The following is a 19,886-nucleotide window of genomic DNA, read 5'->3' on the forward strand; positions in this document are numbered from 1 at the left end:
TTGAAATAAAGGATTAAGTCTTCGCATTTGCCTAAGGGGCAGATGAAATTAAATCAAGGATAACAGGTTCCTTACTTTTATATTACAAACTGTAGTGGGTCAAAATTACGCCTAAATAAACTTGTTTTAATTTGAAGTCTCTAGGGAATTCCCTGGCAGTCCAGTGGTTAGGACTCCGAGCTTCCACTGCAGGGGGGGCATGGGTTCTACCCCTGGTTGGGGAACAAAGATCCCACAAGCCACGTGGTGTGGCAAAAAAAAAAAAAAAAATGAAGCCTCTATACCTACATTATAGTAAGTGAAGAAAGCCAAGAAGTTTTCTATTTTTGGTCAAAGATGTGGCTGTCACATTTTAAGAACTACTGTAAGATCAAAAAGCGCACAGCATCCCCTTCCAGTTCCCTGCCCCCTCAAAAGAGGAATTACCGTGTATCTATGAAGAAGCCCTTTGCTTTAGCACACTCTCGGAGTTCAGAAAAAAACTCCTGGTGTGGAGGAGGGTGCCGGCGCAGCAACGCCTGGCGAGGGAAGCTCTCGTAGATCTTCTTGGCTACCCAGTGGTTGGCCAGGATCATGCATTCAGCCACCGTCTCATGGACTTCCAGGGGCTGCTTGGGGATGAGGTCGTGAATGTTCTTCTTCTCATCGAGCTGGATGCGAACCTCTACCCCTTCCAGCCCCAGGGCTCCGCATCGGTCTCGTTTGGCTCGGATGTGGCGGGCTATGTCCGTCAACTTTCCGATTGCCCACAGTAACTCCTCTAGCTTGGCTTGTCGGCTCTTCTCATCCATGTCCCTGAATTCTGGAATATCATCAACAATGTCGACGTTTCCGTCCAGTAATTCTTGGGCTGCTTCATAAAATAGTTTGTATGCTGATCGAATAATGGTTCTGCCATACCATACTTTCTTAATTTCATAGGAGGTTTTATCCAATTCCCACATGATGCTTACAGCATACCTACAAAACCAGTCACACTCACATCATTATTTAATTCTTCCATTTTTGAAATAAACAGAACTAGACCCTAAATGTAATAAAAAAATATGACATTGCTACAGGGCTCTGGTCTGATGTTTCAATCCAACACTCCACTGCTAAATCAAAAGGTACTTAAAATTAAAACAAGGTTAGATTAGGTTCTGGGGAGCTCTGAGCAAATCTGAAATAAGTTCACATGGAATGTTACAAACCTGACTTTATGGTTCTCCATTTTCCTTAGAACAGCATAGCACTGATAGAGTTAAGTCTACTGGGCTCACTAGCAAAGAAGAGCAAAGCCTTTCGAATGCTACAGGATGACAGTGAACTAGGATATCAGCCTTGATGGTAGGTTCATTAGTAAAAAGTTCACTTAGTAAAGAATCACTTTACCACCAAATCACGCTAATATTTGCAACTCACATAAAAAACACTGGGCTAACTTCTTAATGTATAAAGAGCTCTTAGATATCAATTATTAATAGATCAAGAAAGCAAAAGAAAAAGGGGCAAGAAACATGAAATAGTTCACAGAAAAGGATATACAAATGACTGTTAGGCATACAAAAAATGTTTGACTTTACTCATAGTAGAAAACTGCAAATCAAAACCACTCTAAGATACCATTTTTATTTTTCAAATTGGCAAAGACACAAAAAACCACAACATATTGTGCTGGCAAGGCTGTGGGGAAACTAGCATTCTCATACATTGACGGAGAGAATATAATTGGTATAACCTCTGTGGAAGGCGATTTGGTTATTATCTATTTAAACACAAATGCATATACCCGTTGACACAGAAATTCCACTTCTAGGACTTTATCTTCCAGAGATACTGTACTTTTAAAAATGTGAAATGAGTTATATTCCAAGTAATTCAGTACAGTTTTGTTTATAATAGCAAAAGTTTGGAAACAATCTATATTTCCACAGATAACTTATTAATATGGAATGATTTCCATATTAATGATCTCCAAGATACATTGTTAATTTAAAAAAAAAGCAAGGTCTGAACAGTGTGTGTATATATATACACACACACACACACACACACACACATACATACATATGGTCACCATTTGTATAACAAAGAAAGACCACATGTCCATAGGTATGCATGTGTGTGTGTGTGTTTATTTTTGAAATAATAGAAAATAGATATTGGTCTTTGTCCCTAGCTCTTGATACAGGGCTTCTGAAACCCTTGTAATTTCCTGGGAGGTAGGAGTGTCTTTTGTTCTAACGAGGAGACTCTGGGTGGGCTCCTGGATGAGGGCTGGTCACTGGAAAGACCAAGCCATGATTAGAAGCTTTCAGCCCTGCCCCTCATTCTCCTGAGAAGGGAGAAGGGCTGAAAATGGAGTTACTGATCGATCGTGCCAACGTGATGAAGCCTCCATAAAATCCCCAAAGCGTGAGGTTCGGAGAGCTTCTGGATTGGTGAACACATGGAGGTGCTGGGGAGAGTGGCATCCTTGGGCCTGGAAGCTCTGTGTCCTTCCCACATACCTTGCTCTACACCTCTCTTCCATCTGGATGTTCATCTGTATCCTTTATCATATACTTTTATAATAAACCAGTAAATGTAGGTAAACTGTTTTCCTGAGTTCTGAGAGCTGCTCTAGCAAATTAATTGAACTTGAGGAGGGGGTCTGGGAACCTCTGATTTATAGTCGGTTGGTCAGAAGTACAGGTAAGAATGTGGACTTGCAACTGGCATCTGAAGTCTAAAGAGGGGGTCATGGGAACCTCTAATCTACAGCTGGTCGTTCAGAAGCATGCTGACAATCTGGGCTTGTGATGGTGTCTGAAGTTGAGGAGTGGGGACAGTCCTGTGGGACTGAGTCCTTTACCCTGTGGAACCTGATGCCGTCTCTGGGCAGACAGTATCAGAACTGAATTAAATTGTAAGACACCCAGCTGGGGTTGCAGAGAACTGCTTGGTGTAGAGAAACACCTCCACACGTTTGGTGACCAGAAGTGTCAGATGTGACGTGTTCCCTGTAAAGGCAAAGGAGACTCACAGGAAAGAAAGACATAGCGGGGAAGAGCTGGATTTTTCCCTACATAGGAAGGTGGAAAACTGACGGGTTTTTTTGTTACAGTATTATGTCTAGGAAAATACAGAAGAAATCGGTAACTGAGGGAAAGTGGCAGGTGGGAGCCTTTCACTAAACATCTTTTCGAACGTATGAATTTTGGGCTACATGGTTTTATTATCTATTCAAAGACAGACATAAACTTTACAACAAATAAACAAAAAACTCCCTAAGATCATGATCCTCATTGCAAAACAGCCTCAACCAGGGAACACATATGTACAAAGGTATATACATTTGTTCCTAGACTTTGACTTTAAAAAGCCAGCAAGAGGGAGAAGCAGCCTCACAGCTGGACAGAAAGAAAAGAGAAAGAGGAGCGGAAGGGAAGGGAAGGTGAGAGAAACAAAGCTGCCCCCAAATAAATGGTGCAGCAGGGTGTAGAGGATGTAGGGGGAAAGCAGGGGTGGGGAGCGGGCAGGAGAGTATATCAGAAAGAAGACGAGGAAGAGGCCACAAGCGAGAGTCACTAGGCACCACAGAAGGGGCAAGACAAGCTCTGATGATAAAAGTAATGAACAAACTCACCTATCAACGCCTCCCAGGAGGGAGCACACATCAGCGCTGAGGATGGAGGGCAGCATGTCATAGCGACGGTCCGCTAAGTAATAAGTGGTGGCCCTGTGAATGACACACATGCAGGCACATGACCTTCAGCAGCAAGAAGCAGGACTGCTGACGGTACGGGCTGCAGTGAGGAAAATGGCCGAAAGTTCAGCACAAACTCCCCAAGGCTGTTGCTTTTTCATCAAGTGCAGCAGACTGGGTAATACAGCTATTCCCATGTTCCCACTTTTCTAAGTGATACCGCTTTGGGCTGAATATTCTTCCACTGATATAAAAGACAAAGAAAAAGTGGTACGAATCTTAGTTGTACAAGAAAAATTAGAGTGTAATGATCCAGTATTTATATAAAATAGGATATTACTACAAGAAAAATTTAACCCATTTCAATTCAGAAGGAAACAACACATGAAAAGATTCTGTTAAAAAAGGAAAGGTAAATTGATCAAGGTACTACTTTTCTAAAGGAAAAGGGGAAGTGGACCTCAATTTTTTTTTTTTTTTTTCCTGGAAGAGATCTTCAGAATTGTTCCCAACTGTGAAATCTTTGTTTTAAAAATCTGAAACTAGCAGTTACAAAATACATTACAGTCACACATAATCGCAGTGCTGATTTCAAACAGCGTTACCTTGTTCTAGCTTCAATATCAATATAAGAATGCGATGTCACAAAGTGCGTCACGTCTGCGATGTGGACCCCGAGCTCTAGGTTGCCGTTATCCAAGGCTCTGACTGAGAGGGTGTCGTCCACATCTTCACAACCTCTGGGGTCAATGCTGAATACCAGATGGGTTTTCCTAAGGTCTTTACGTTCTCGTTCCTCTTCGGAACTCACCTTCCAGGGATTTTCGGCTGTGTTTACTGGCATCTCACACATCTGTACAAGGAGAGTCCCCAGATTCAGCAATTCATGCATCAGAAATTTCCTATAAAAATCCACTCTCTACCATTCTCAATGTGACCTCATGGAAACCCCATTCATTACCCATTACCTTATGCAATTAACCTATGTTTGCTTTTTTTGAGCAATAATTATTTATTAGGTGCCTCCAATGTGTCAGGAGCTGTGCTAGGCTCTGGAAATATGGGAGTCAATAGGAAAGACACAATCCCCGTGCCCCTGAAGGCGCTACAGTCGGACAGGAAATGTCCCAGGGTGTTTACAGCCTCTTCAGTCGTGGAGGCTGGAGAATGAATGGGTGGCTTATAAAGAGTACAATATCCACCCCATTTTCAAATGATCCATTTGAGCTTTTAATTCAAGTCAAGCCCGGATAAAAACCAACATGTCCCAAATATTAAAAGCATATTCCTTTTTGAAGCAGGATCAATCTCGAGCATTTTCTCTGCATTATTACCTGTTCAAGCCATCAATTTGCAGTTAAGTAGGCTAAAAGGGAAGAATTCTAGTCCTGTGAAGTCTAATCCACGCTTTATTTTGCTCTAACATTTTCACTAAGCTGTCAAAACAAGTCAACAAATAATTTCCAGATACTAACGGTAAACATAAAAACTTAAGACTGTAAAATATTCTAAAGTATTTTACTATTGTAGCCACCACTCTGTCAAAAATTATAATGAAAATAAGATACCCATATGCTCTTTTTTTTAAACATCTTTATTGGAGTATAATTGCTTTACAATGGTGTGTTAGTTTCTGCTTTATAACAAAGTGAATCAGCTATACATATACATACATCCCCATATCTCCTCCCTCTTGCATCTCCCTCCCACCCTCCCTATCCCACCCCTCTAGGTGGTCACAAAGCACCGAGCTGATCTCCCTGTGCTATGCAGTTGCTTCCCACTAGCTGTCTATTTTACATTTGGTAGTGTATATATGTCCATGCCACTCTCTCACTTCGTTCTAGCTTACCTTTCCCCCTCCCTGTGTCCTCAAGTCCATTCTCTATGTCTGCATCTTTATTCCTGTCCTGCCCCTAGGTTCTTCAGAACCTTTTTTTTTTTTTTTTAGATTACACATATATGTGTTAGCATACGGTATTTGTTTTTCTCTTTCTGACTTACTTCACTCTGCATAACATACTCTAGGTCCATCCACCTCACTACAAATAACTCAATTTCGTTTCTTTTATGGCTGAATAATATTCCATTGTAGATATGTGCCACATCTTCTTTATCCATTCATCTGTCAATGGACACTTAGGTTGCTTCCCTGTCCTGGCTATTGTACATAGAGCTGCAATGAACATTGTGGTACATGACTCTTTTTTTTTTTTTTTTGGCGGTACGCGGGCCTCTCACTGTTGTGGCCTCTCCCGTTGCGGAGCACAGGCTCCGGACGCGCAGGCTCAGCAGCCATGCCGCTCCGCGGCACGTGGGATCCTCCCAGACCGGGGCACGAACCCGCATGCCCTGCACCGGCAGGCGGACTCTCAACCACTGCGCCACCAGGGAAGCCCCTATTTTTAGTTTTTTGAGGACCCTCCATACCGTTCTCCATAGTGGCTGTATCAATTTACATTCCCACCAACAGTGCAAGAGGGTTCCCTTTTCTCCACACCCTCTCCAGCATTTATTGTTTGTAGATTTTTTGAGGATGGCCATTCTGACTGGTGTGAGGTGATACCTCATTGTAGTTTTGATTTGCATTTCTCTAATGACTAGTGATGTTGAGCATACTTTCATGTGTTTGTTGGCAATCTGTATATCTTCTTTGGAGAACTGTCTAGGTCTTCTGCCCATTTTTGGATTGGGTTGTTTTTTTGATATTGAGCTGCATGAGCCGCTTGTATATTTTGGAGATGAATCCTTTGTCAGTTGCTTCATTTGCTACCCACACGCTCTTTTTTTTAAAAAATAAATTTACCTTATTTATTTATTTATTTTTGGCTGCATTGGGTCTTCGTTGCTGTGCATGGGCTTTCTCTAGTTGCAGTGAGTGGGGGCTACTCTTCGTTGCGGTGTGCATGTTTCTCATTGCAGTGGCTTCTCTTGCTGCGGAGCACAGGCTCCAGGCTCACGGGCTTCAGTAGTTGTGGCACACTGGCTCAGTAGTTGTGGCTCGCGGGCTCTAGAGCGCAGGCTCAGTAGTTGCAGTGCACGGGCTTAGTTGCTCCGTGCCATGTGGGATCTTCCCGGACCAGGGTTCGAACCCTTGTCCCCTGCATTGTCAGGCGTATTCTTAACCACTGCGCCACCAGGGAAGTCCTTGCTACCCACATGCTCTTGATGGCAGTGCAAACTGGCCCAATTTTTCTGAGGAACAATCTGCCAATTCATAGCAAAAGCTATTTAGATTTTTTATGCCCTTTGACTTGGTGATCTCACTTTAAAGATTACATTCCAGAAGAAAATGATCAAAAAAGAAAAGTAATATTTATGAAATGTTTGAAGTGGCACCTTTTATAATACTGGAAAATGAAAGAGCCCAAACGCTCAGCAATTGAGGAATGCTTAAGCAAACTAGAGTACATCACTAGAGAGTAATTGCCACCACTATTAAAAATAAGTAGGCTATGTCAATACAGAGGAATGATTCTTAAGTGAAAGAAGCAGAAAATAGACTGTGCACACTGTGAGTATAGCTATGCAAGAATAATAAACAAGATTTACGAGGATTTTAAAAGATCATAAAGTGATGAAAATAGCTGACGTTTTATGTTCACGGAATTTTTGTTTTCTGTAGAGGTTACAAAAACAGTTTCATAATGAGCATGATTTTTTGACCCATCGGTCACAGATGTACGGAACCCAAGAAGCTGCTCCCTGCAGCTTTCTGCAGGCCTCTGGTTGAATGATTATGACAGGGACCAGAGCCCAGTTGGGTCTGTAACCAGGTACCCATGTAGTACCACGGGGGATGGACGTATACTGACTGTAAGACACTGCCATACCATTTGTAAGCACAGTAGGAAAACGTAAAAATTTGAGAGCTGTGAGGCTGCAGGAAACTAACTCTGCACTGGAAGCTGACTTCAATCTGGTTCAAACACAGAATAAAGAAGAGTGAGAGTTTTCCGTTATCTGTGGTTTTAGACAGTGGGTTGTTACATAGTACAAAGATTTTTCTTAATGACAAAACGGACAACAACAAAAGCAAAAAAAAAAAAGAAAAGTAGAAAAAGTCTTTTATCAGAACAAAGGGCTGGCGGAAGTCTGACCTGAGCTTCTGAGAAGGGGACAACTAAAATGCTGTTCTCCACCAGGATGGTTGCAATTTCCCCTTCCAGGTCTCCGATTCTTCCTAAAACACGCACAAAATGTCCACTTGGATACATGGATGTCGACTCCCAGGAATCAATGCGCACAACCACCCGGAAGTCCTGAACAAAGAGCGGGAAACATGAGCCCAGCGCCAGGAGTCGAATGGGTCAATTAGCAGCACCAAACAAACAAGCGATAAACAGCATCAAGCTCCAAAGAGAGTGGCCAATTTGCAAATAGCGGTTTTTCTTTCTTTTCTATTCTTTTTTTTTTTTTTTTTTGCGGTACGTGGGCCTCTCACTGTTGTGGCCTCTCCCGTTGTGGAGCGCAGGCTCAGCGGCCATGGCTCACGGGCCCAGCCGCTCCGCGGCATGTGGGATCTTCCTGGACCGGGGCACGAACCCGTGTCCCCTGCATCAGCAGGCGGACTCTCAACCACTGCGCCACCAGGGAAGCCCCTTTTCTATTCTTTTATTGGGTTCTTCCTGTTTTACTAAATTGCCAGATGGTAGGTAAATGCTTAGTGCAATGCTTTGAAGGGAGGCATTACCTCTCCGCACCAAATAAGTGGGAGGGAGAGTGTAGCCTGAGACAGAAAGCCAACTGTGACACATTCGAGTTAACATTTGTGACACAAGGGAAAAACCCAATTATGCATAGTCCAAATTAAATTTCAAAACAAAAAATCTCAATGTTTTTGTGTGGGGGAGTTACTTTCTAATTTCTTTAAAGTTACTTTCTAATTTCTTAAGACATCTTTTGGTGGAGAAGAAGGTTATCCGTATGAACTGAACCCCAATGCTTCTGGATTCCAGCAAACCATAGACATGGAAAGCAATTGTTACAACTGGCCTCAGAGAGCCTGCGTGAGGCTTTGGGGATGGAAAGGTACACAACGACCAGATTACTGGCTGGGGACATCCTGCTTCAGTGTCTCACTTACAAACTGCAAAACATCGAGCAAATCAAATTGGGCGATGCCTACACCCTTCGCCACAGTAAAGGTTAATTTCTAACTTTCTTGTTTATGTCTTCTCTCCAGGGCTCTTATTCCTTTAAGGATAATCGATTCTGTGAAGTACCACTATATCATCCCTACAGGGCAGAGCCATCGTATTTCTATATCGCTTGCTGAAAGAAAGCTTGTTAGTGTTGGCAAAGTGTATCTATTGAAAAGTTTCTGTGTTGGACGGCTGGATAATGGATGTTCTCTCTAGCTGTGCTACACAGCTCTTTCTAGGACGGTTTCTCTCTGGCCTTCATTTTTTAACCAAGGACTACTTAACAGATGGTTCTATATATTTAGAATTTTTAGAAAACAGGATCTCAGAACACCAGATGCCATCACTAATTTATCCCTTCCTTTGCAAAGGAGTTAACAGTTCCTGGTACCGCTCAAAAGCTGGCAAAGACAAGAGGCAAAGAGTAAAGGTACCTGGAGGGCTTCTGCTTGCTGAGTGCTAATTCGGATTTTGGGAATTCTATAATCCCAAGGTGTAACTAGGATTTTCCGAGCATTTTTGCCCTGCGATTGGACCTCTTCTTTGGATGGAAATGTCACCACATAATCCCGCCAGTTCTTCTGAAGGATACCCACCACTCTGCCTTTGGGAAAACAAAACAAAATAAAGCCTTAACTGGTAAGATGTCACCTATCTGGACGCTGACCAGTTCAGCAGTGAGGAGGAAAACAGGAAATGCAACATCCCATTTTTTTAAGCACATCCACACAAGTTGAGAGATGCTTAAACATTTGCCTTCCTTCTATTTTATCATTAAATGGATCATTTTTTTAAGATAGATAATTTTTTAAATTAACATTGTCAGTGTGCCCCTTCTTTTGTGGGGCCTGGTGTGACATTTATTTATTTTTAAAATAAATTTATTTATTTTTGGCTGCGTTCGTTGCTGCATGCGGGCTGTCTCTAGTTGCAGCCAGTGGGGGCTACTCTTCATTGTGGTGCACAGGCTTCTTACTGCAGTGGCTTCTCTTGTTGCAGAGCACAGGCTCTAGGCACGTGGGCTTCAGTAGTTGTGGCACTCAGGCTCGGTAGTTGTGGCTTGCGGGCTCTAGAGTGCAGGCTCAGTAGTTGTGGCGCACAGGCTTAGATGCTCCATGGCATATGGTATCTTCCTGGACCAGGGCTCGAACCTGTATCCCCTGCACTGGCAGGCGGATTCTTAACCACTGTGCCACTAGGGAAGCCCCCCCTAAGAGGGTTTTTATTTTAAGATGAGACATACTATATAGCATATTTGGGTGCTGATGAGAATAAAATAAACCAGAGAGGGGAAACTGACAATGTAGGAAAAGAGATGATATCATATATTAATAATTGCAGTATTTCTGGACTAAAGAGAGGAAAAATAAACCTTCCACATGGACGACCAGGCAACTTTACAGCTGGCTCACCTGTGGGCATGGGCTCACTCGGGGACTCGCCGTCATTCTCACCCAGGGCGGTGGTTCTTCCTTTCCATTCATTTTTAGGGAGCAGTTCGACAACTACCACGTCCCCGTGAATAGAGCGGTTTCGAGCCTTCATCCCGTGGATTAGGATGTCACTGACTAGACCTGTTTTGGGGGGCAGTACAGAGAAACCCCATAACGTCAAGGGGGAGGCCACACCAGTGAGGTCTTTCAAACATAATACGTTCGAGATCTAATCAGCATTCCTGCAAATAAAAGCTCCCTCCTTTCAAAGGTGAAGTTAAACCGAAGTCAAACTTTTATTCCGCAGGTTAGGAAGGAAGAAACACTGCTGCTATGCCATGCTGTATAATGCGCTTTCATAAGGCCACTCTCAACCATCTTTTAAGGTAGGTTCCCTGCATGAGGCAATGTAAGCCCACACTGGGACTCTCTCCCATAACTTCAGGGGCCATTGCGGCCAGGGAGCGGTCAGCGGGCTGCTGAACTATGGACACTGCAGAACTGACAGGGAGAAGTCTGATGAGCAGAAGCCCGGGGTAAGCCACTGCTTCTCATTCTCCTCAACCTTGCCAGGTGCCCCTGACTATCTATCAGGGTTACTTTCACCCTGTCATTGCAGAACTAACAATACACTCTATTATGATAAAACTTATTTACACATTTTTTTCATTGACGTTACTTTTTATACAATTCCAATGAGGCGATACAGCTCAGTGAGGCAGTACAGGGCAAAATCTTAAAATCACAGCCTGCCTGCCTCAGCCTCAGGTGTAGCCCCGCCGCATACCAGGTGAGTGATCCTCGTAAAGTCACTTTGCTTCTCTGTATTTTAGTTTCTTCACGTGTAAAAGGTGGTAAACAATAATAATACCTACTTTAAGTGCTTACAACAGTATCTGATGTATAATAAGCACTCAATAAAATATTAGCTATTACCATGTTTTAGAGTTATTACCATAAAATCAGAAATTATAGACAAAAAGCTGGGGAGGAAAAAAAACCAACCCACGATCCCACACAGCCAGTGTAGGCAGGGATATTTGACATGGCACATGTGATGTGACAATTTCAACTTTGCTTTCTTCAATGTGTAATATCAGAATAAAAAAGTGGTACGGAAATTTATGTAAGGTTTACACTGAACCTGAATCTTTACTGCTGGCTCCTTGAAGTCGAACAAAAGCTTCTATTTGTGCTCTGTGTTTGTTGACGTTCAGAGTTCCCTAAAATCAAAATAAAAATCATTTAATGTGAAAAATTTCTTTTCTGCTTGCTTTACCCTCAAAAAAGTACAGTTAAAAATTTTTATGAAAATATCCCCATTATATTCTTATAAGGTTTGTGATCCCTTTCTTTAGGAATAATAATAATTCATTACCAAAGTTTATTTTCTCCAGAGAATGTACCATGATTTTGACATACTCTTAGCTATACCAAGTGCTTCAAGTGCCAGGATTTATCTTACCTAAGTGATGAGCGGTCTTTAAAAAATCTTCTTCCTCAAAATATCCTCCCAGGAATGCTGTAAACTTCATTACCAGTTGGAAGCATTAGCCTCTCCATAGATATACTCATTAAAACACCCACATTTTAGGGAAGGAGTTTACAGTGGTAGGCTCAACCTTCAGACTGCATAAAAATCGTCTGAGTTGCTCGTTAGAAAATGTAAAATTCGTGGTAGAACAGTTCTGTATCTTGATTGTGGTGGTGAATACACAAATCTATGCATGTGATAAAACTGTTATGTGCACACAGACACACACACACACACGAGTGCACATAAAGCTGTTGAAATCTGAACAGCAATTTTATTTGATTCCTTCTCAAGACCCTGACAGCACGTGGGTCCTGGGTTTTGAGGGATCACAAAGGGGACCTTGAAAGAGGCAGGAAAATGGCAAAGTCCTGAAGAAGCCAAATTTCAACAACTTTAAAATTTTGCCAAACCTCCAGACCTTGATTCAAAAATATATTCTTTCCCAGTGACAGGAGGCATTTAAACCTACTGTGTAATGCTCGGTATGTAACCTAATTAAGAACACTAGAGGGACTTCTCTGGTGGCGCAGTGGTTAAGAATCCGCCTGCCAATGCAGAGGACATGGGTTTGAGCCCTGGTCCAGTAAGATTCCACATGCCGCGGAGCAACTAAGCCTGTGTGCCACAGCTACTGAGCTTACGCTCTAGAGCCCATGAGCCACAACTACTGAGCCCGCGTGCCACAACTACTGAAGCCCATGTGCCTAGAGCCTGTGCTCTGCAACAAGAGAAGCCACCGCAGTGAGAAGCCCGCGCACGGCAATGAAGAGTAGCCCCCGCTCACCACAACTAGAGATAACCCACACACAGCAACAAAGACCCAACACAGCCAAAAATAAAGTTAATTAATTTAAAAAAAAAAAAGAAAGAACAGTAGAGAGTAGGTCCAAACCGGAGGGCACTGTCTACAGAGGAGACTCCCACATCACCTTGAACATCGACAGCCCTGGCCTACTGAGGCCCATCTCATTGACAGCCTTTGAAATCAGAGGCCTGTGACAGGAGGCGAGTAAAGAGAAGGAAACACACTGGCTGATCCTGGCGCCGATTCCCCATTACCACCCTCACCTGGATGTAGCGCCCAGACTTAATGCCGGCTTCTAACACTTCCAGGGGTAGATGTTCTGGGTACTCCTTCCCGTGGCTCTCCTGACTCTCATTTTCTCTTTCTCGTCGAGACTGAAGGATAGACTCACAAAGCTCGTGGGTGGCCTTTAAATCAGGCCAAAAATTGTCCAGGTAATTCTGCATTTAATAAAGGCACAAGAGAAACATGGTCAGAAGATAATGATTCTTTGTTATAGCAGCATTACAAAAAGTCCTGAACAGGAACTGCTGGCATGCAGTTTTGAAGAAGTGTTACATGAGCATTACCCTCCCAAGCCTCCTGCTACCAGTTCATTTCTACCATCTCACTAATCCCTGCAGCCTTGCCAAAGGAACCCAGGGAGGCCATTCCTACTGTGGAACGCTTCTACCTCCCTGATTACTCTGCACTTTCAAATCTCCCTCTCCACACACACGCGTGTACGTGCACACGGCCGGGATGCCTGTCTTTACACGTATCTCACTGCTGCAGATAACGGCCCACAGTGAATGGAGAGGAAAAGCTCCTACGTGTGCACTGTCTCTTTTTTCACCCTGAAATATCTGAAATTTATAAGAAGCCTAAACAAGCAGGCAAAAAGTGGCAAGGAGTAAAGTGTAATAAGGAAGTGTCTCCCCTCCCCCAACCCCCTGGCAATCTTGGAGGAGCAGAGAAGGAGAAAGATGTTTCTGTTCTTTGGTGTTAGGCTATCCAGCCTCATAAACTCCCCAAGGACTGCGTCTTCTTTTGTGACTATACAGATGTAGTCACACTTTTCACGTGGGGACACTTGATGCTCTGTCAATGTGACAACCCAGTACGAAACATAATTCTGAAACAAGTGTCATGGTCCCCTCCAAGGAGAACATTATTGAATATTATTGTACTTCTTGGTGTAACTTTCAGAGAGGCCCTAGACAAGACACCAAGGCGACCACCCACAGGGGGCTGGTGTGGTGAGGCTGACCATGCTCCATCTACTTCCTGTGTCCAGAATACATGCCCTCGCATGGTGGACCCTCACTAATTAAAATCAAACTTATGTATGATTTTAACTCTACTTTAAGCCTAAATTACAGGCTGGCACATTCTCTTTTCTCAAACTAAAATGAAGTTAATTATCTTTATTGTCAACTCCAGCACTTCTCCCACTAATTTCAGGGTCTTGTTCAAACGGCTTCCTTTCTTTCTCTAGTCCTTCCAGAAGTTCTGTCTGTGCTAACATCACTGCAATTCTATGGTCACTAATCACTCATCAACACCAAATGTTTGCCACTACGAACCAACTCTTCAAGAGGGATTTATTGTCCTCACTCTTCCCCATCTACCTTCAAGTCTCCACAGAAAATTCTGGGCTTCCTGCTCATCTGAACTTCATAGCATCTCTTTTTTTCTGCTGTCATACACCTCTGTGAAGCCCTCGGTCACACAGTTTGCTTAGGAAATGCTATACAAAATCAAACTGTACGATGCTGCCAGACTACAGAGAAAAGTAATTTTCATACAAAGTAGAAAAATATAATTTTAGTCAACTGTCCTCTGCAGGAACAAGACATGATATATTGCAACAGAAAAAATAAGTGACACTGCCATTAATATCCAGCACCCCTGGAATTCTCTGGCATGCCAGAACACTTTTTTATAGCAGGGCAAGAAAATTCTATTGGCAAATCTTTAGCAATACATGCACATGGGAACCCTCATAGGATCTACAATTCAAAATCCAACTAGACTTTCTGTAAACTGACAGGGGTAATGGAGGGCCTTAGTCTAGTTTCTGAATCAAAAAACAATATCAACCACTGGAACCTGACTGACCAACTGGGCAGGCAGAAGAGACCAGTAATCTGTTTTTTGTTTTTTTGTTTTGAGATCAGTAATCTATTTAGAGATTAACAGGCATCATACTCTCTGAAAAGGTACCTAAGAAATAGGAGAACTGTGTCCTTAAGACAGCTCAAAAAACTGTCACCGATAATGCTGCCTCTATCTGTTACATGTACACCAAGCTGGTCCAACAGCTTTCACATAAGTAGTATCACATATCACCCCTTCCTTTATCCCTACTGACCCCCACCCATGGTCACAAGTAGAGAAGAGTGAGGAACAGTGGACAAATAAGACTGGCCTTTAACACTGTGTTTTGGGAGAGGGTGTGGAGAAAAGGGAACACTCTTGCACTGCTGGTGGGAATGTAAATTGATACAGCCACTATGGAGAACAGTGTGGAGGTTCCTTAAAAACTAAAAATAGAACTACCAAACGACACAGCAATCCCACTACTGGGCATATACCCTGAGAAAACCTAATTCAAAAAGACACATGCACCCCAATGTTCACTGCAGCACTATTTACAATAGCCAGGTCATGGAAGCAACCTAAGTGTCCATCAACAGATGAATGCATAAAGAAGATGTGGCACATATATATAATGGAATATTACTCAGCCATAAAAAGGAACGAAATTGAGTTATTTGTAGTGAGGTGGATGGACCTCGAGCCTGTCATACAGAGTGAAGTCAGAAAGAGAAAAACAAATACCGTATGCTAACACATATATATGGAATCTAAAAAAAAAATGGTTCTGATGAACCTAGGGGCAGGACAGGAATAAAGACCCAGACGTAGAGAATGGACTTGAGGACACGGGGAGGCGTAAGGGTAAGCTGGGACGAAGTGAGAGAGTGGCATGGACATATATACACTACCAAATGTAAAATAGATAGCTAGTGGGAAGCAGCCGCATAGCACAGGGAGATCAGCTCAGTGCTTTGTGACCACCTAGAGGGGTGGGATAGGGAGGGTGGGAGGGAGACCCAAGAGGGAGGAGATATGGGGATATACGTATACGTATAGCTGATTCACTTTGTTATAAAGCAGAACCTAACACACCATTGTAGAGCAATTATACTCCAATAAAGATGTTAAAAAACAAAACCTATGTCTTGTGTGTATTCAGAAAGACAGTCTGGGAGGCAGCATGGTGGTTCAGAGTGCTGGAGTCAGATTGCCTGGGCTCTAACACACTTCCAGCACTTTCTCCCTGTGACTCTGGGCAAGTTGCTTAGCTTTTCTGTGCTTTAGCTTCCTCACCAATAAAATGGGGATTATAACACCTGCCTAATAGTGTTGTTGCAAGAATTAAATGAAATAATACACTCAGAACAGTGCCTGGCATAGATCAACGTTGGGTATTATTCTTAGATGGAACCATGTAGAATAGCCATTTTGTAAGTCAAAAACAACAGAATATTGGCAGTTTTATCAGATTCAACCTATCATCATCATCATTACTACTAGTATTATTATTATAACTATAAACATGAGTTTACTATGAACTGGAGTTTATTGGGCTGCAGTCTTGGATACTGGAGGCCTTACAGTCACAGGGAGTTTGCCCAAATTTGGCAAACTCTAGATTAATTAGTTGGAGAGTGATGAAGACATGGAACTTCTTAAAGTCTTCCTTCATTCTTTTTTTTATTTTAAATTTTAATTTTAAACTATTATTTTTTTTTCAGTTTTCACATTTTATTTATTTTTATTTTTTACATCTTTATTGGAGTATACTTGCTTTACAATTGGTGTGTTAGTTTCTGCTCTATAACAAAGTGAATCAGTTATACATATACATATGTTCCTATATCTCTTCCCTCTCGCGTCTCCCTCCCTCCCACCCTCCCTATCCCATCCCTCTAGGTGGTCACAAAGCACTGAGCTGATCTCCCTGTGCTATACGGCTGCTTCCCACTAGCTAGCTATTTTACGTTTGGTAGTGTATATATGTCCATGCCTCTCTCTCGCTTTGTCACAGTTTACCCTTCCCCCTCCCCATATCGTCAAGTCCATTCTCTAGTAGGTCTGTGTCTTTATTCCTTTCCTTCATTCTTTATTTTCCCTTTTCTGTACTGCCAAAGCCATCTAGAGCCTCACGGGCACTGCTATGGAAATGAACACACGCAGACACACACACTCATGCACACACACATACTTATATAGACACACCAGCTGGAAATACCTTGAAGGAAATCACAAACACTCCTTCCGTTTCACTTCCATACTGCTGAATTGCCTCTTCATCTTCTGTCACCATAACGATTGGCATCCTGTCTTGGCAGTGGTGATAGTACCAAGTGGCTGCATTGTAGATGCTCCTAGAAAGCAAGAGGCACGTGAGCCCTCCCGAGGCAGACAAACCCAAGCTCTTGTTCAGAACTTCACACCTGGCTTTTAATCTTTTATCCTTTGGTTTATATAGACAGTCATTCGTTCATTCATTCAACAAATACTTCCTGAGCACCCATTATAAACATGCCCTGGGTTGGGTACGCTGGGGGATACAAAGATGAATCAGAAAATGCTTGACATCTCTTCTTCTCTAAGACATCCAACCACCACAGAAACCGCTTTCATTTCTTGCTATGGCCTAGCAACCGTGAGGCTCTGCCACCTTTTAACACATTTTAATTGGGGGGACGAGCCACACAGCACCACAGGGATGGTAAGCTAAATTGTGAGAGGCTTAAAAGATGAAGAAACAAGTCTTTGACTAAGAGAAAAACTAGGCTGCAAGTAGCTGAAGATCATAATCCAATGAAGACAAAACCCAATGTGGCACCACCAATATGAAATGTCTGAAAATCTTCCTGAAAAGAAGCTGAATTGGAAAATGGAGTCTAGGTCAGGGGACATGTATTCAGAAAAGGATCATGTGTCCAGTGAAGTGGATCAACTCAGAGAGTCAATTTCTGTAGGCATCTGTTTCCCTTTCTGCAAATTAAGATGCTATGTAAGGTTCCTTTAGTTCTAGAATTTAAAAAAAGATTCACTGAGTACTGACTGTGTGCAAGACTGTGTGGTCAGTAAGTGTGAGTACTCACATATGACCCAATCTAGGGAAAGACTTGCTTTCCCTTGCTGGTGGGAACTTGGGTTCTATTAAGGACTCAGTATATATCAGTGCTTATTTTGCTTTAGAGAATTTAAATATTTAATGGCTATACAGATAAAGAATTATAAGGAAGAAGATGATGTAAATGTTTTGTACGGATAAGCTATTTTAAAGCTTAAGGTCTCTTCTGCCTTCTACAGAAGACTGAAGCAGAGGCTATGGGTGCCCCTGTACCCTCAGCCCACCTCTGACTTTAGCTGCAGCTGGGTGGCACTTCCATCCCTCATCAATGGCCCACTGACTGGAGTTAACACCCCCGGGGAATGGCCCTCAGCTAAAGGGGTAAATAACTAAATGCCCTCGCCTCCACCCTTGGAGCTGACTTCTGAGGCACACTCTACATGGCTTCTTAGAGGTTCCCAGAGGACTGAGCCTCAGTTTCCCTCAGCAGTAATACATCCTTTACTGCTTTCCCTCCTTCTCTGGGCCACTCTCCCCACTCCTGCTTCTGGGAATTGCTTCTCACATAAACAACTCACGTCCAAAATCCTTGCTTCAGGTTCTGCTTTTAGGTGGATCTCAGTTAGGACACCGCACTTCCTAAAACAGCTTTACTAGAATTAACCTACCCATTTCAGTTTAATAAGACTGGCTGGGATATTAAAGCAACCTATACCAGAAAAAGTGAGATGACTTTAGCTTAAAAGTAGGACGTGTCCCTGCCGCTCTCTCTTTCTCTCTCACATACACACACACACACACACACACACATACACACACGCGCGCGCGCATGCGCACGCACGCACTCACACAGCATTAAAGCTATGTATGACTTTTGGATCACTGGAATGAATGATCCTACTAGCCTTTAGAGGTGGGCAAACTTACTCTGGGCACCTATAGCTCCTTAATTACAATTTCTAAAATATATGTAGTCAAATGACATATCTAGAATATTGACACATTAAGCATTTCAGTATTAATCACGGTTCCAGAAAAATTGTTGGTTTGTTCCACCATACTATTTAGATCAACTCCCAAATAACCAATGATAAAGAAATTAAAGAAGATGAGCGTGTGAAAACCCAGCTATTCAGGGCCATACCTGCTCTGCCACTTCTCCATGGACTCCCCTCTTTCCCGAGGGAGATAGCAGGACTGCTGGAATTCATTAGCGAAGAGAACACAATCATGACGCGCATCCTTCAGGAGATTTCGCAATTTGTTATACTGTCTGTGACACAGAGGAGAAAAGTAAATCTAATCTAGCAGGTACTCATCTCCTGCCACCTCTTGCTAAGGTTCAGAAAAGATGAGGTATTTTAGAGCGAAAGATTGATTGTTTAAAACCTGAGAAACACTTATTTACATTGGCCTTAATGTGTGCTGCGCTCTCGGGCTGCTGTTTCTCCATTTTGCCTGCTAGAATGTGCTGGAGCAGGGCCTCATTAATTAGTTTGTGGATCAGTTAAACTCCTCTACTCCCCTCTCCCTTTCTGGCTATTTATTATGTAATTATACAACCCTGCCCCACACAGCCCCTTCATCAAAGGCTCACAAAGGACAATGAGGCAAGCAGAGTTTAGTGCTTTTTTTTTTTTTTATTTTTTTGCTGTACGCGGGCCTCTCACTGTTATGACCTCTCCTGTTGCGGAGCACAGGCTCCGGACGCGCAGGCTCAGCGGCCATGGCTCACGGGCCCAGCCGCTCCGCAGCATGTGGGACCTTCCCGGACCGGGGCACGAACCCGTGTCCCCTGCACCGGCAGGCGGACTCTCAACCACTGTGCCACCAGGGAAGCCCTAGTGCTTTATTTTTGTAACTCACTTTGTTCTGTAAATGGTATTAGACATTAATGTTTTCCTTTCTGCTGGCAGCCCTAGGAAAGAACATGTAAGGTAAGTTTGGGAATTTATCTGTGAACGTTATTGATGCAGCCGCATTGTTTACATGAATGAAGGCTAGCTTCATCTATCAGACAACTAACAGAAAGTTTTAAGGTTTTTCCCCATCAGGAGACTTTTTTTTTTTATGTTTTAAAATAATTATATTGAACACACAGTGTGAACAGGTAGCTCTATCAAACTAGGACATACAATTTTTCTAATCCCTTGTACAATGGAA

The 19,886-nt window shown here is 42.8% G+C and overlaps 1 protein-coding gene across 4 annotated transcripts in view; it reads right to left on the reverse strand.

Annotated features, from left to right (window-relative positions):
* DIS3L (DIS3 like exosome 3'-5' exoribonuclease) overlaps nucleotides 1-19,886 on the reverse strand; it is a 35,151-nt gene that overhangs the window by 5,500 nt on the left and 9,765 nt on the right. For all 4 annotated transcript variants that reach the window (XM_030875206.3, XM_030875205.3, XM_030875207.3 and 1 more), the window contains 10 exons: nucleotides 18,868-18,996; nucleotides 16,890-17,025; nucleotides 12,853-13,029; nucleotides 11,392-11,470; nucleotides 10,227-10,388; nucleotides 9,249-9,418; nucleotides 7,771-7,932; nucleotides 4,276-4,523; nucleotides 3,611-3,703; nucleotides 427-960 (listed from right to left, as the gene is read on the reverse strand). In XM_030875206.3, the coding sequence (XP_030731066.2) occupies nucleotides 427-960; nucleotides 3,611-3,703; nucleotides 4,276-4,523; nucleotides 7,771-7,932; nucleotides 9,249-9,418; nucleotides 10,227-10,388; nucleotides 11,392-11,470; nucleotides 12,853-13,029; nucleotides 16,890-17,025; nucleotides 18,868-18,996 (1,890 nt within the window). The remainder of the gene's footprint in view (nucleotides 1-426; nucleotides 961-3,610; nucleotides 3,704-4,275; nucleotides 4,524-7,770; nucleotides 7,933-9,248; nucleotides 9,419-10,226; nucleotides 10,389-11,391; nucleotides 11,471-12,852; nucleotides 13,030-16,889; nucleotides 17,026-18,867; nucleotides 18,997-19,886) is intronic.

The sequence above is a fragment of the Globicephala melas genome, chromosome 2, assembly GCF_963455315.2.
Source record: "Globicephala melas chromosome 2, mGloMel1.2, whole genome shotgun sequence".
NCBI classification, from domain to species: domain Eukaryota; kingdom Metazoa; phylum Chordata; class Mammalia; order Artiodactyla; family Delphinidae; genus Globicephala; species Globicephala melas.